Below are 13,891 nucleotides of genomic sequence, written 5' to 3'. Positions count from 1 at the left end.
TATTCTATACCGGAGGAGATGGAGCGCGGATCTGTCGTTGCAAATCTGGCTGCTGATTTGGGGCTGGATGTTAGTGAACTAGCACAGCGAGAGGTAAAACTTGATATTTTCCATAACAAAAAATATCTTGATGTTAATAAAAGGACTGGCGAGCTATTTATTGTTGAGAAAATGGACAGGGAAACTCTGTGCCCTACGAAAACCACGACGACGTGCTTTCTGAAATTAGACCTAATAATTGAAAGCCCATTGCGTATTTTCAATATTGAATTGGGCATCACAGACATTAACGATAACGCTCCTCATTTCCGAAGAGACAGGATTGAATTAGATGTCTCAGAGTCCGCGTCACCGGGAGAAAAATTCTCTTTACCCAATGCGTTTGACCCAGATGTTGGTGCCAATACAGTCAAGACCTATAAATTAAGTGAAAGCGAACATTTTACTGTTGACATACATTCTGGAAGCGATGGCACAAAATATGTCGATTTGGTTCTCATGAAGGCTTTAGACAGAGAAGAGAAGGCTGTTCATAATCTGATTCTCACTGCAATTGATGGCGGAGTCCCTGCGCGCTCTGGCACAGCTAATTTTATTGTGCGCGTGCAAGATACAAATGACAACGCCCCTCAGTTTGATCAGGCAGTTTACTCTCTGAATATTAGCGAAAATTCTCGAGCTGGCACTGTTATTATTATATTAAACGCTACTGATGCTGATGAAGGCCCAAACGCTGACCTTACATACTTATTTACGCTTTATACTTCTGAAAAAACGCAGGAGATGTTTTCGTTGAATTCAAATACTGGCGAAATAGTAGTTAAGGGAACAATTGATTATGAAGATATGAAAATATTTGAAATGTTCGTTGAGGCTAAAGACAATGGCCCTGTTCCACTCTCCGGCCAATGCAGAGTGACTGTATACGTTAAAGATATGAACGATAATTATCCCGAGATAACCATAAAATCCCTTAAGAACACCGTGGAGGAAAACATCCCAGTCGGCTCTGTTATAGCTCTAGTGGGTGTTAGTGACAGAGACACTGAAGATAACGGTAAGGTAAATCTTATAATGAACAAGTCCTTACCGTTTATTTTAAACAAGTCCTCCGACTACCTGTACGAGTTATTGGTGTCAGAAACGTTAGATCGTGAAAAGGTCCCAGAATATGAGATAATGCTGGTTGTGACCGATGAAGGGAATCCTGCCTTATCTGATAATGAAACTATAACGGTGCATTTACTAGACGTCAATGATAACGCACCGCAATTCCCACAGACATTCTACACGATACCTGTTATGGAGAATAACGCGCCTGGAGCTTCACTGAGCTCTTTAACTGCCATAGACCCAGATCTCAATGAAAATCAGTATCTAGTTTATTTTATAATAGAGAAGGAAATAGTGAACACCTCCATGTCCATGTTGTTCTCCATTAACCCAGAGAACGGTAATCTTTACGCGCTAAAGACCTTTGACTATGAGATGGAGAAGGAGTTTCTTTTCCACATCGAGGCCAGAGACTCTGGTGTTCCTCCGCTCAGCAGTAACGTGACCGTTCACATTATTATCATGGATCAGAACGACAACACACCGCTTATAGTGTCTCCATGGCGAGCGCACGGCTCGGAGGTGAAGGAAAAGATCCCGAGATCCACGGATAAAGGAACTCTGATAGCCAAAGTGATCGCCATAGACTCTGACTCAGTGCACAACTCTCGAATCACGTACCAGTTCCTCCAGAACACCGACGCCACGTTATTCAGCTTGGATCAATACAACGGAGAGATCCGGACCATGAGAATGTTCAGTTACAGAGACTCGCGAGACCAGCGGCTGGTGGTGATCGCCAAAGACAACGGAGAGCCCGCGCTCTCTGCTACAGTCACCATCAAACTGTCCACGGTGGAGACCGCCCTCAAAACCTACACTGAGGTGCCTTTGGAATATGACATCTTCTCAGATCTAAACCTGTATCTGGTGATCGGACTGGGCTCTGTCTCATTTCTTTTACTCATCACTATACTGGTGACCATCGTGCTGAAGTGTCAGAAAGCGAAGCCCAGCAAAGCGGCTCCTCCGTGCAGGAACAGTGTGATCAGCGAGAGGAACTCGACCATCGCGGACTCCACTCTGGTCTCCAACGATGCCTACTGGTACAGTTTATTTCTAGCAGAGACGAGGAAAGGAAAGCTGGTGGTCAGACAGCCTGTGCCAAAGGGAGCGAGATACATCGTGTCCAGTTTACCGAGGAGCACAGGAGTGACCGAGACCAGCGACTCAGCCGCTTCTACTCTACAGGTAAGGAAAAAAAACTATATAATAGAAATATAACTGAAAATATAATCATGCTATGTATGAATGCTATTTAATTCAAGGTGACAAATGATGGCTCAAACTAAACAAATACGGTATGAATGATACATTATTTATTTGACACCAACATTTTTCTATAATCATCATTCTTTATTGTAAAATAAATTAGCTGAGTTGGCTTTATATTAAACGTGCTGTTTTTACATCGTGCACAAAGTGTCGCTGTTGTCTAGCAATAGCCTACACATGGAAACGACTTACTGGTCCCCCATAATGTAACGTCACAGTCTACAGCTATAGTGGGTGACCATCTCTCCTTCCTCTCTTTGTACGCCTCTTTGTTCCTCTGAGTCCTTCATTTACTATTTCGTTTACGTAGTTGGATTATACTGGACTTGTATATTGAATAAAAATGGCACCGTATATGGACACACACAAATGGAAAAAGTACATTTTGTTATTTCTGATCATCTTTTCCGTATTGAACAAGGGATTTGCTGTTACTCACTACTCTATTCCCGAGGAAATGGAGGTAGGATCTGTTGTTGCAAATTTAGCCGCTGATCTTGGTTTGGATGTACAGAGTCTGACAAAACGCAAGATGCGTTTAGATGTGATAGCAAATAAAAAATATCTGGATATAAATAAAGAAACAGGAGAGCTGTTTATCGTCGAAAGAATAGACAGAGAATATCTCTGCCCATCCAAAACTACAAATTCGTGTTTTCTGAAGCTCGATGCTACAATCGAAAACCCAATTAGAATGTTTAACATTGAATTAGAAATATTAGATATCAACGACAATGCACCCCACTTTCGACGAGATGTCATGCATTTAGACATTTCAGAATCGACACCAGCCGGAGAGCGTTTCTCACTCAACAATGCAGTGGACGCCGACATTGGGTCTAATTCAATTAAGACTTACTATCTTAGTGAAAGCGAGCATTTCACTATAGAAATACAGTCTGGTCGAGATGGGTCTAAACTAGCTGATTTAGTGCTGAAAAAAGCATTAGATCGCGAAGAGAAAGCAGTTCATAATCTGATCCTCACTGCTGTAGATGGCGGAGTCCCCGCGCGCTCTGGTACAGCTAACATTATTGTCCAAGTGTTGGACACAAACGACAACGCCCCTCAATTCGATAAAGAAAGTTACACTGTGCATTTAAGTGAAAATTCTCCAATAGAAAGTCTTGTAGTTAAGCTCAACGCAACAGACTTAGATGAAGGGCAAAATTCTGAAATAATATACACATTTAGTTTATATACATCTGAGAAAACACAAGATACGTTTAAATTGAATTCAGAAACGGGTGAAATTCGAGTTAAAGAGATGATTAATTATGAAGATTTCAAAATCTATGACATGGAGATAATAGCCACCGATAAAGGATCTAATAGTCTCTCTGGAAAATGTAAATTAACAATTTTGATCACAGATATGAACGACAATCATCCTGAAATTTCAATTAAATCATTTTCTGGCCCAATAAAAGAGGATGTACCTGTAAATACAGTAATTGCAGTTGTTAGTGTGAGTGATAAAGACTCAGGAGAAAATGGACTCGTAGGTATTCATATATCTGATGATTTACCTTTTGCGCTTAAAGAATCATCTGATAATTATTATGAATTATTCATTTCAGAACCGTTAGACCGTGAAAAGGTTGCAGAATATGACATCACTATTACCGTCACTGACAGGGGCAATCCGCCGTTATCTGATAATGAAACTATAACTTTAGAGCTACTGGACGTTAATGACAATGTTCCTCAGTTCCCACAGACATTCTACACGATACCTGTTATGGAGAATAACGCGCCTGGAGCTTCACTGAGCTCTTTAACTGCTATAGACCCAGATCTCCATGAAAATCAGTATCTAGTTTATTTTATAATAGAGAAGGAAATAGTGAACACCTCCATGTCCATGTTGTTCTCCATTAACCCAGAGAACGGTCATCTTTACGCGCTAAAGACCTTTGACTATGAGATAGAGAAGGAGTTTCTTTTCCACATCGAGGCCAGAGACTCTGGTGTTCCTCCGCTCAGCAGTAACGTGACCGTTCACATTATTATCATGGATCAGAACGACAACACACCGCTTATAGTGTCTCCATGGCGCGCGCACGGCTCGGAGGTGAAGGAAAAGATCCCGAGATCCACAGATAAAGGAACTCTGATAGCCAAAGTCATCGCCATAGACTCTGACTCAGTACACAACTCTCGAATCACGTACCAGTTCCTCCAGAACACCGACGCCACGTTATTCAGCTTGGATCAATACAACGGAGAGATCCGGACCATGAGAATGTTCAGTTACAGAGACTCGCGAGACCAGCGGCTGGTGGTGATCGCCAAAGACAACGGAGAGCCCGCGCTCTCTGCTACAGTCACCATCAAACTGTCCACGGTGGAGACCGCCCTCAAAACCTACACTGAGGTGCCTTTGGAATATGACATCTTCTCAGATCTAAACCTGTATCTGGTGATCGGACTGGGCTCTGTCTCATTTCTTTTACTCATCACTATACTGGTGACCATCGTGCTGAAGTGTCAGAAAGCGAAGCCCAGCAAAGCGGCTCCTCCGTGCAGGAACAGTGTGATCAGCGAGAGGAACTCGACCATCGCGGATTCCACTCTGGTCTCCAACGATGCCTACTGGTACAGTTTATTTCTAGCAGAGACGAGGAAAGGAAAGCTGGTGGTCAGACAGCCTGTGCCAAAGGGAGCGAGATACATCGTGTCCAGTTTACCGAGGAGCACAGGGGAGACCGAGACCAGCGACTCAGCTGCTTCTACTCTACAGGTAAGATCACATAGGCCTATAATATCTTATTTTTTTAATACTTTTTTCACATGCATTATTACTTATATCAAGCACAGATTCTGAGGTAAGAATAGTTAAATAATTGTACTTATATATTTTAAACTATGTAAACAATAGATTATGAAAAATATAGATAAAATAATAGATTGTCAGTGTTATATTTGAACAACTTGTGCACAATTTTTGAGGCACCTCACTGTGTGTGCGCAAAGTGGCGCTGTGGTTTCACAAAATTATATCTCACAAATCATTGAGAGCGTAATTTTAACGTCACTATCACAGTTGGCCATTTTGCGACGAACCCTTGTTTTGTGCGTCTCTGGTTTTAGACAAAATATTGCGCTGTACATCGAGGAAACTTTTCGTCTTTAATCCCTTTTTTAACAGTTCTTTCTGCCTCTCATTTTTGGAGTCAATTCCAATGCTTTGTTGCTTGATGAACTGGTTTATCCTTGCATCATAATCACTTGATCAGACAATGGATTCTGATTTGAACGCCTGGTCATGGAGGAGGTATGTCTCGCTGTTTTTTCTTCTATCAGCGGGTTTCCATTTGGCTCTGGCTGTTACTCATTATTCTGTTCCAGAGGAGATGGAAGTAGGATCTGTCGTGGCAAATTTAGCCACTGATTTGGGGCTTGACCTGCAGACTTTGATTAAACGAAACGTCCGTTTAGATGTGATCGCTAATAAGAAATACCTCGCCATAAACAAAGAAAGAGGTGAGCTGTACATACAAGAGAAGATTGATCGTGAATATCTGTGTCCTGCCAAAACGACTACGACTTGTTTTTTAAAAATGGAAGTTATTGTCGAGAACCCTGTGCGAATTTTTTACATAGAGCTAGAAATCACTGACATAAATGATAATAATCCTCATTTTAGACGAGACACAATCAATTTAGATATCACTGAATCAACGTCAGCAGGTGAGCGATTTTCTGTCAGTAATGCGGTGGATTCTGATGTCGGTTCCAACTCGGTTAAAACCTATTATCTAAGCAAAAATGAGCACTTTGACATTGAAATTCAGTCGGGGAGAGACGGTTCCAAATTTGCAGATTTAATTTTAAAAAAGGCTCTAGATCGTGAAACCCAAGCTGTTCATAATCTGATACTGACAGCAGTGGATGGCGGAGTCCCTCCGCGTTCAGGCACGGCCAGTATCATCGTTCGGGTGTTGGATGCAAATGACAACGCCCCTAAATTTGATCAAGAGAGCTACATCATTAATTTAACTGAAAACTCGCCTATAGGGAGCCTGGTCGTTAAATTAAATGCAACAGATCTAGATGAGGGTTCTAACGCCGACCTTGTGTATTCATTTAGTCTGTATACATCGGAGAAGACACAGAAAGCATTCAGTTTAAATCCTGAGAGTGGTGAAATTCGAGTGAAAGAGATGGTTAATTATGAAGACTTTCGAATTTACGATATGGAAGTTATAGCATCAGATAAAGGAACTCATCCATTATCCGGCCAATGTAAATTATCCATTATAATTACAGACATGAATGACAATCACCCTGAAATTTCGATTAGGTCATTTCAGAGTCCTGTTAAAGAGGATATACCAGTAAATACAGTAATTGCAGTTGTTAGTGTGAGTGATAAAGACTCAGGAGAAAATGGACTGGTAGATATTCATATTTCTGATGATTTGCCTTTTGCGCTTAAAGAATCATCTGATAATTATTATGAATTATTAATTTCAGAACCGTTAGACCGTGAAAAGGTTGCAGAATATGACATCACTATTACCGTCACTGACAGGGGCAACCCGCCGTTATCTGATAATGAAACTATAACTTTAGAGCTACTGGACGTTAATGACAATGTTCCTCAGTTCCCACAGACATTCTACACGATACCTGTTATGGAGAATAACGCGCCTGGAGCTTCACTGAGCTCTTTAACTGCTATAGACACAGATCTCCATGAAAATCAGTATCTAGTTTATTTTATAATAGAGAAAGAAATAGTGAACACCTCCATGTCCATGTTGTTCTCCATTAACCCAGAGAACGGTAATCTTTACGCGCTAAAGACCTTTGACTATGAGATGGAGAAGGAGTTTCTTTTCCACATCGAGGCCAGAGACTCTGGTGTTCCTCCGCTCAGCAGTAACGTGACCGTTCACATTATTATCATGGATCAGAACGACAACACACCGCTTATAGTGTCTCCATGGCGCGCGCACGGCTCGGAGGTGAAGGAAAAGATCCCGAGATCCACCGATAAAGGAACTCTGATAGCCAAAGTCATCGCCATAGACTCTGACTCAGTGCACAACTCTCGAATCACGTACCAGTTCCTCCAGAACACCGACGCCACGTTATTCAGCTTGGATCAATACAACGGAGAGATCCGGACCATGAGAATGTTCAGTTACAGAGACTCGCGAGACCAGCGGATGGTGGTGATCGCCAAAGACAACGGAGAGCCCGCGCTCTCTGCTACAGTCACCATCAAACTGTCCACGGTGGAGACCGCCCTCAAAACCTTCACTGAGGTGCCTTTGGAATATGACATCTTCTCAGATCTAAACCTGTATCTGGTGATCGGACTGGGCTCTGTCTCATTTCTTTTACTCATCACTATACTGGTGACCATCGTGCTGAAGTGTCAGAAAGCGAAGCCCAGCAAAGCGGCTCCTCCGTGCAGGAACAGTGTGATCAGCGAGAGGAACTCGACCATCGCGGACTCCACTCTGGTCTCCAACGATGCCTACTGGTACAGTTTATTTCTAGCAGAGACGAGGAAAGGAAAGCTGGTGGTCAGACAGCCTGTGCCAAAGGGAGCGAGATACATCGTGTCCAGTTTACCGAGGAGCACAGGAGTGACCGAGACCAGCGACTCAGCTGCGTCTACTCTACAGGTAAGATCACATATTATAGCTTATTTTTTTAATACTTTTTTCACATGCATTATAACTTATGAAGCACACATTCTGAGGTAAGAACATTTAAATAATTGTACTTTTATTTTTAAACTATGTAAACAATAGATTATAAAAAATATAGATAAATTAATAGATTGTCAGTGTTATTGTATATTTTAACAACTTGTGCACAATTTTTGAGGCACCTCACTGTGTGTGCGCAAAGTGGCGCTGTGGTTTCACAAATTATATCTCACAAATCATTGAGAGCGTAATTTCAACGTCACTATCACAGTTGGCCATTTTGCAACGAACCCTTGTTTTGTGCGTCTCTGGTTTTAGACAAAATATTGCGGTGTAGTACATCGTGGAAACTTTTCGTCTTTAATCCCTTTTTTAACAGTTCTTTCTGCCTCTCATTTTGGAGTCAATTCCAATGCTTTGTTGCTTGATGAACTGGTTTATCCTTGCATCATAATCACTTGATCAGACAATGGATTCTGATTTGAACGCCTGGTCATGGAGGAGGTATGTGTCGCTGTTTTTTCTTCTATCAGCGGGTTTCCATTTGGCTCTGGCTGTTACTCATTATTCTGTTCCAGAGGAGATGGAAGTAGGATCTGTCGTGGCAAATTTAGCCACTGATTTGGGACTTGACCTGCAGACTTTGATTAAACGAAACGTCCGTTTAGATGTGATCGCTAATAAGAAATACCTTGCCATAAACAAAGAAAGAGGTGAGCTGTACATACAAGAGAAGATTGATCGTGAATATCTGTGTCCTGCCAAAACGACGTGTTTTTTAAAAATGGAAGTTATCGTCGAGAACCCTGTGCGAATATTTTACATAGAGCTAGAAATCACTGACATAAATGATAATAATCCTAATTTTAGACGAGACACAATCAATTTAGATATCACTGAATCAACGTCAGCAGGTGAGCGATTTTCTGTCAGTAATGCGGTGGATTCTGATGTCGGTTCCAACTCGGTTAAAACCTATTATCTAAGCAAAAATGAGCACTTTGACATTGAAATTCAGTCTGGGAGGGACGGTTCCAAATTTGCAGACTTAATTTTAAAAAAGGCTCTAGATCGTGAAACCCAAGCTGTTCATAATCTGATACTGACAGCAGTGGATGGCGGAGTCCCTCCGCGTTCAGGCACGGCCAGTATCATCGTTCGGGTGTTGGATGCAAATGACAACGCCCCTAAATTTGATCAAGAGAGCTACATCATTAATTTAACTGAAAACTCGCCTATAGGGAGCCTGGTCATTAAATTAAATGCAACAGATCTAGATGAGGGTTCTAACGCCGACCTTGTGTATTCATTTAGTCTGTATACATCCGAGAAGACACAGAAAGCATTCAGTTTAAATCCTGAGAGTGGTGAAATTCGAGTGAAAGAGATGGTTAATTACGAAGACTTTCGAATTTACGATATGGAAGTTATAGCATCAGATAAGGGAACTCATCCATTATCCGGCCAATGTAAATTATCCATTATAATTACAGACATGAATGACAATCACCCTGAAATTTCGATTAGGTCATTTCAGAGTCCTGTTAAAGAGGATATACCAGTGAATACAGTAATTGCAGTTGTTAGTGTGAGTGATAAAGACTCAGGAGAAAATGGACTGGTAGATATTCATATTTCTGATGATTTACCTTTTGCGCTTAAAGTATCATCTGATAATTATTATGAATTATTAGTTTCAGAACCGTTAGACCGTGAAAAGGTTGCAGAATATGACATCACTATTACCGTCACTGACAGGGGCAACCCGCCGTTATCTGATAATGAAACTATAACTTTAGAGCTACTGGACGTTAATGACAATGTTCCTCAGTTCCCACAGACATTCTACACGATACCTGTTATGGAGAATAACGCGCCTGGAGCTTCACTGAGCTCTTTAACTGCTATAGACACAGATCTCCATGAAAATCAGTATCTAGTTTATTTTATAATAGAGAAGGAAATAGTGAACACCTCCATGTCCATGTTGTTCTCCATTAACCCAGAGAACGGTAATCTTTACGCGCTAAAGACCTTTGACTATGAGATGGAGAAGGAGTTTCTTTTCCACATCGAGGCCAGAGACTCTGGTGTTCCTCCGCTCAGCAGTAACGTGACCGTTCACATTATTATCATGGATCAGAACGACAACACACCGCTTATAGTGTCTCCATGGCGCGCGCACGGCTCGGAGGTGAAGGAAAAGATCCCGAGATCCACCGATAAAGGAACTCTGATAGCCAAAGTGATCGCCATAGACTCTGACTCAGTGCACAACTCTCGAATCACGTACCAGTTCCTCCAGAACACCGACGCCACGTTATTCAGCTTGGATCAATACAACGGAGAGATCCGCACCATGAGAATGTTCAGTTACAGAGACTCGCGAGACCAGCGGCTGGTGGTGATCGCCAAAGACAACGGAGAGCCCGCGCTCTCTGCTACAGTCACCATCAAACTGTCCACGGTGGAGACCGCCCTCAAAACCTACACTGAGGTGCCTTTGGAATATGACATCTTCTCAGATCTAAACCTGTATCTGGTGATCGGACTGGGCTCTGTCTCATTTCTTTTACTCATCACTATACTGGTGACCATCGTGCTGAAGTGTCAGAAAGCGAAGCCCAGCAAAGCGGCTCCTCCGTGCAGGAACAGTGTGATCAGCGAGAGGAACTCGACCATCGCGGATTCCACTCTGGTCTCCAACGATGCCTACTGGTACAGTTTATTTCTAGCAGAGACGAGGAAAGGAAAGCTGGTGGTCAGACAGCCTGTGCCAAAGGGAGCGAGATACATCGTGTCCAGTTTACCGAGGAGCACAGGAGTGACCGAGACCAGCGACTCAGCCGCTTCTACTCTACAGGTAAGAAAAAAAAAATACCCCCCTCTTTCTTTTTTTGGTTGCTTCTATTTGGGTTTTTAGACAAAATGTTTATGTTGTGAAAATAATTTGTCTTCTTCGTTTATTTTATCTAATCCAAATGGCAATAAATAATTTACTTTGACAGTGTTGTGACTTGATATACAATCTATAGCTGTTTAACATCTCGTAAAACCGGTTTTATTTGATATATTGCGTTTTGAGTATTAAGTGGTTGTATTTTAACACAAAAGTACTCTTTATATGTGCCACACAAACCAATGCGCACAGCGTCGCTGTTCTCCATCAAAACGACTCCTCTGCGTTTATATTTCATTACAGCCAATGCTGGTGACGTATCTGCTTTGTTGGCAGAGCTGTATGCTCTCTTCTTCCATAAACCTCGAAACGCTTGTTCTGCTTCCTGATCATCAAAAGGTTACATTCGTAACTGCCTGCTATTTCTTTTACATTTCATGATCACATTCACTGGAATATAACGCGAAAAAAATGGAATCTCGAATGAAAAGCAAGGCATTGAAAAGGTACGTGTGCTTCATCATTTTAATCTCTCTGCTGAATACAGCATATTCTGTTACTCATTATTCTATACCCGAAGAATTGGATGAGGGATCTATAGTGGCTAATTTGGCAACGGATCTGGGATTGGATGTTAAAACATTGAGCATACGCAAGATTCGTCTCGACACTCTAGCAAATAAAAAATATCTGGATATTAACAAAGAATCGGGAGAGCTGTTCATTGTGGAGAGAATAGATCGTGAGCACATTTGCAACACTAAGGCAGCAGCAACGTGTGTTCTTAAACTGGATGTCACAATCGAAAACCCTGTTCGAATGTTTAACATTGAGCTAGAAATTGTTGATATTAACGACAATGCTCCACGTTTTAGAAGGGACACGATGCATTTAGACATTTCAGAGTCAACGCCTGTGGGAGAACGATTCTCTTTAAACAATGCTGTGGATCCTGATATCGGTGTCAATTCAATTAAAACATACTATCTCAGTGAAAGCGATCATTTTTCTATCGAGATTCAGACCGGACGGGATGGCTCGAAATTCACTGATTTGATTCTTAAAAAAGCTTTGGATAGAGAACAACATGCCATACATAATCTGATCCTCAACGCTGTGGATGGAGGAGTCCCCGCGCGCTCTGGCACGGCTAGCATTATTGTGCGCGTTCTGGACACGAATGACAACGCCCCTCAATTCGATAAAGACAGTTATACTATAAATCTAACAGAAAACTCGCCTATTGGAAGCCTTGTAGTGAAATTAAACGCCACAGATAAAGACGAGGGGTCAAATTCAGATTTACTTTACTCTTTTAGTCTATATACTTCAGAGAAAACGCAGCAAACATTCAGTCTGAATCCTAACAATGGTGAAATCAGAGTGAAAGAAATTATTAATTATGAGGATTTCAGGATCTATGATATGGAAATTATAGCAACGGATAAAGCTGCTAATAGTCTTTCTGGAAAGTGCAAAGTAAAGATATTAATCACAGATATGAATGATAATCATCCTGAAATTTCTATAAAATCATTCACAAGTCCAGTTAAAGAAGATGTACCTGTAAATACTGTAATTGCAGTTGTTAGTGTGAGTGATAAAGACTCAGGAGAAAATGGACAGGTAGATATTCACATTTCTGATGATTTACCTTTTGCGCTTAAAGAATCATCTGATAATTATTATGAATTATTAGTTTCAGAACCGTTAGACCGTGAAAAGGTTGCAGAATATGATATCACTATTACCGTCACTGACAGGGGCAACCCGCCGTTATCTGATAATGAAACTATAACTTTAGAGCTACTGGACATTAATGACAATGTTCCTCAGTTCCCACAGACATTCTACACGATACCTGTTATGGAGAATAACGCGCCCGGAGCTTCACTGAGCTCTTTAACTGCTATAGACCCAGATCTCCATGAAAATCAGTATCTAGTTTATTTTATAATAGAGAAAGAAATAGTGAACACCTCCATGTCCATGTTGTTCTCCATTAACCCAGAGAACGGCAATCTTTACGCGCTAAAGACCTTTGACTATGAGATGGAGAAGGAGTTTCTTTTCCACATCGAGGCCAGAGACTCTGGTGTTCCTCCGCTCAGCAGTAACGTGACCGTTCACATTATTATCATGGATCAGAACGACAACACACCGCTTATAGTGTCTCCATGGCGCGCGCACGGCTCGGAGGTGAAGGAAAAGATCCCGAGATCCACAGATAAAGGAACTCTGATAGCCAAAGTGATCGCCATAGACTCTGACTCAGTGCACAACTCTCGAATCACGTACCAGTTCCTCCAGAACACCGACGCCACGTTATTCAGCTTGGATCAATACAACGGAGAGATTCGGACCATGAGAATGTTCAGTTACAGAGACTCGCGAGACCAGCGGCTGGTCGTGATCGCCAAAGACAACGGAGAGCCCGCGCTCTCTGCTACAGTCACCATCAAACTGTCCACGGTGGAGACCGCCCTCAAAACCTACACTGAGGTGCCTTTGGAATATGACATCTTCTCAGATCTAAACCTGTATCTGGTGATCGGACTGGGCTCTGTCTCATTTCTTTTACTCATCACTATACTGGTGACCATCGTGCTGAAGTGTCAGAAAGCGAAGCCCAGCAAAGCGGCTCCTCCGTGCAGGAACAGTGTGATCAGCGAGAGGAACTCGACCATCGCGGATTCCACTCTGGTCTCCAACGATGCCTACTGGTACAGTTTATTTCTAGCAGAGACGAGGAAAGGAAAGCTGGTGGTCAGACAGCCTGTGCCAAAGGGAGCGAGATACATCGTGTCCAGTTTACCGAGGAGCACAGGAGTGACCGAGACCAGCGACTCAGCCGCTTCTACTCTACAGGTGGGCCCATACATTTCCTCTGTATCAAGTTGTCATTTTTCGCGTTGTTACTGGCATGGTAAGAAGG

General features: G+C 42.1%; 4 protein-coding genes across 6 annotated transcripts in view; all 4 read left to right on the top strand.

The window, feature by feature from the left end:
- pcdhb (protocadherin b) overlaps nucleotides 1-2,558 on the top strand; it is a 2,796-nt gene extending 238 nt beyond the window's left edge. Inside the window, exons 1-2 of the mRNA XM_077247211.1 lie at nucleotides 1-2,304; nucleotides 2,553-2,558. The exon at nucleotides 1-2,304 is cut by the window's left edge and continues 238 nt beyond it. Coding sequence (XP_077103326.1) covers nucleotides 1-2,304; nucleotides 2,553-2,558 — 2,310 coding nt within the window. The remainder of the gene's footprint in view (nucleotides 2,305-2,552) is intronic.
- Nucleotides 2,559-2,653: 95 nt separating this feature from the next.
- Nucleotides 2,654-5,406, top strand: LOC143756649 (protocadherin beta-16-like). The gene is made up of 2 exons (XM_077247210.1): nucleotides 2,654-5,131; nucleotides 5,365-5,406. The coding sequence occupies exons 1-2, from the start codon at nucleotides 2,732-2,734 to the stop codon at nucleotides 5,404-5,406; spliced, it is 2,442 nt and encodes an 813-aa protein (XP_077103325.1). The 5' UTR covers nucleotides 2,654-2,731.
- A 63-nt stretch (nucleotides 5,407-5,469) lies between these two features.
- LOC143756648 (protocadherin alpha-C2-like) lies at nucleotides 5,470-8,421 on the top strand. The gene is made up of 2 exons (XM_077247209.1): nucleotides 5,470-8,030; nucleotides 8,395-8,421. Exons 1-2 carry the CDS (start codon nucleotides 5,631-5,633, stop codon nucleotides 8,419-8,421), a joined length of 2,427 nt encoding a protein of 808 aa, XP_077103324.1. The 5' UTR covers nucleotides 5,470-5,630.
- Nucleotides 8,366-13,891, top strand: part of LOC143756699 (protocadherin alpha-C2-like) — a 26,678-nt gene continuing 21,152 nt past the window's right edge. For 2 of the 3 annotated variants that reach the window (XM_077247329.1, XM_077247332.1), the window contains exon 1: nucleotides 8,366-10,920. In XM_077247329.1, coding sequence (XP_077103444.1) covers nucleotides 8,527-10,920 — 2,394 coding nt within the window. In that variant the 5' untranslated portion in view covers nucleotides 8,366-8,526. Of the gene's footprint in view, nucleotides 10,921-11,290; nucleotides 13,825-13,891 lie in introns of those variants that run through there. The other variant, XM_077247326.1, reaches the window with a different exon arrangement.

The sequence above is a fragment of the Siphateles boraxobius genome, unplaced genomic scaffold (assembly GCF_051911475.1).
Source record: "Siphateles boraxobius isolate OS27281-9 unplaced genomic scaffold, OSU_SipBor_1 3, whole genome shotgun sequence".
NCBI lineage: Eukaryota > Metazoa > Chordata > Actinopteri > Cypriniformes > Leuciscidae > Siphateles > Siphateles boraxobius.
The sequence above is the reverse complement of the archived record's forward strand: the minus strand, read 5'-3'. Positions and strand labels throughout refer to the sequence as shown.

Bases quoted from the DNA above. Each gene is read 5' to 3' on its own strand.
- LOC143756649 (XM_077247210.1), top strand. From the start codon at position 2,732: ATGGCACCGTATATGGACACACACAAATGGAAAAAGTACATTTTGTTA. The intron at 5,132-5,364 runs GTAAGATCACAT...GTGTGCGCAAAG, and splicing joins CAGCTGCTTCTACTCTACAG to TGGCGCTGTGGTTTCACAAA.
- LOC143756648 (XM_077247209.1), top strand. From the start codon at position 5,631: ATGGATTCTGATTTGAACGCCTGGTCATGGAGGAGGTATGTCTCGCTG. The intron at 8,031-8,394 runs GTAAGATCACAT...ATTGCGGTGTAG, and splicing joins CAGCTGCGTCTACTCTACAG to TACATCGTGGAAACTTTTCG.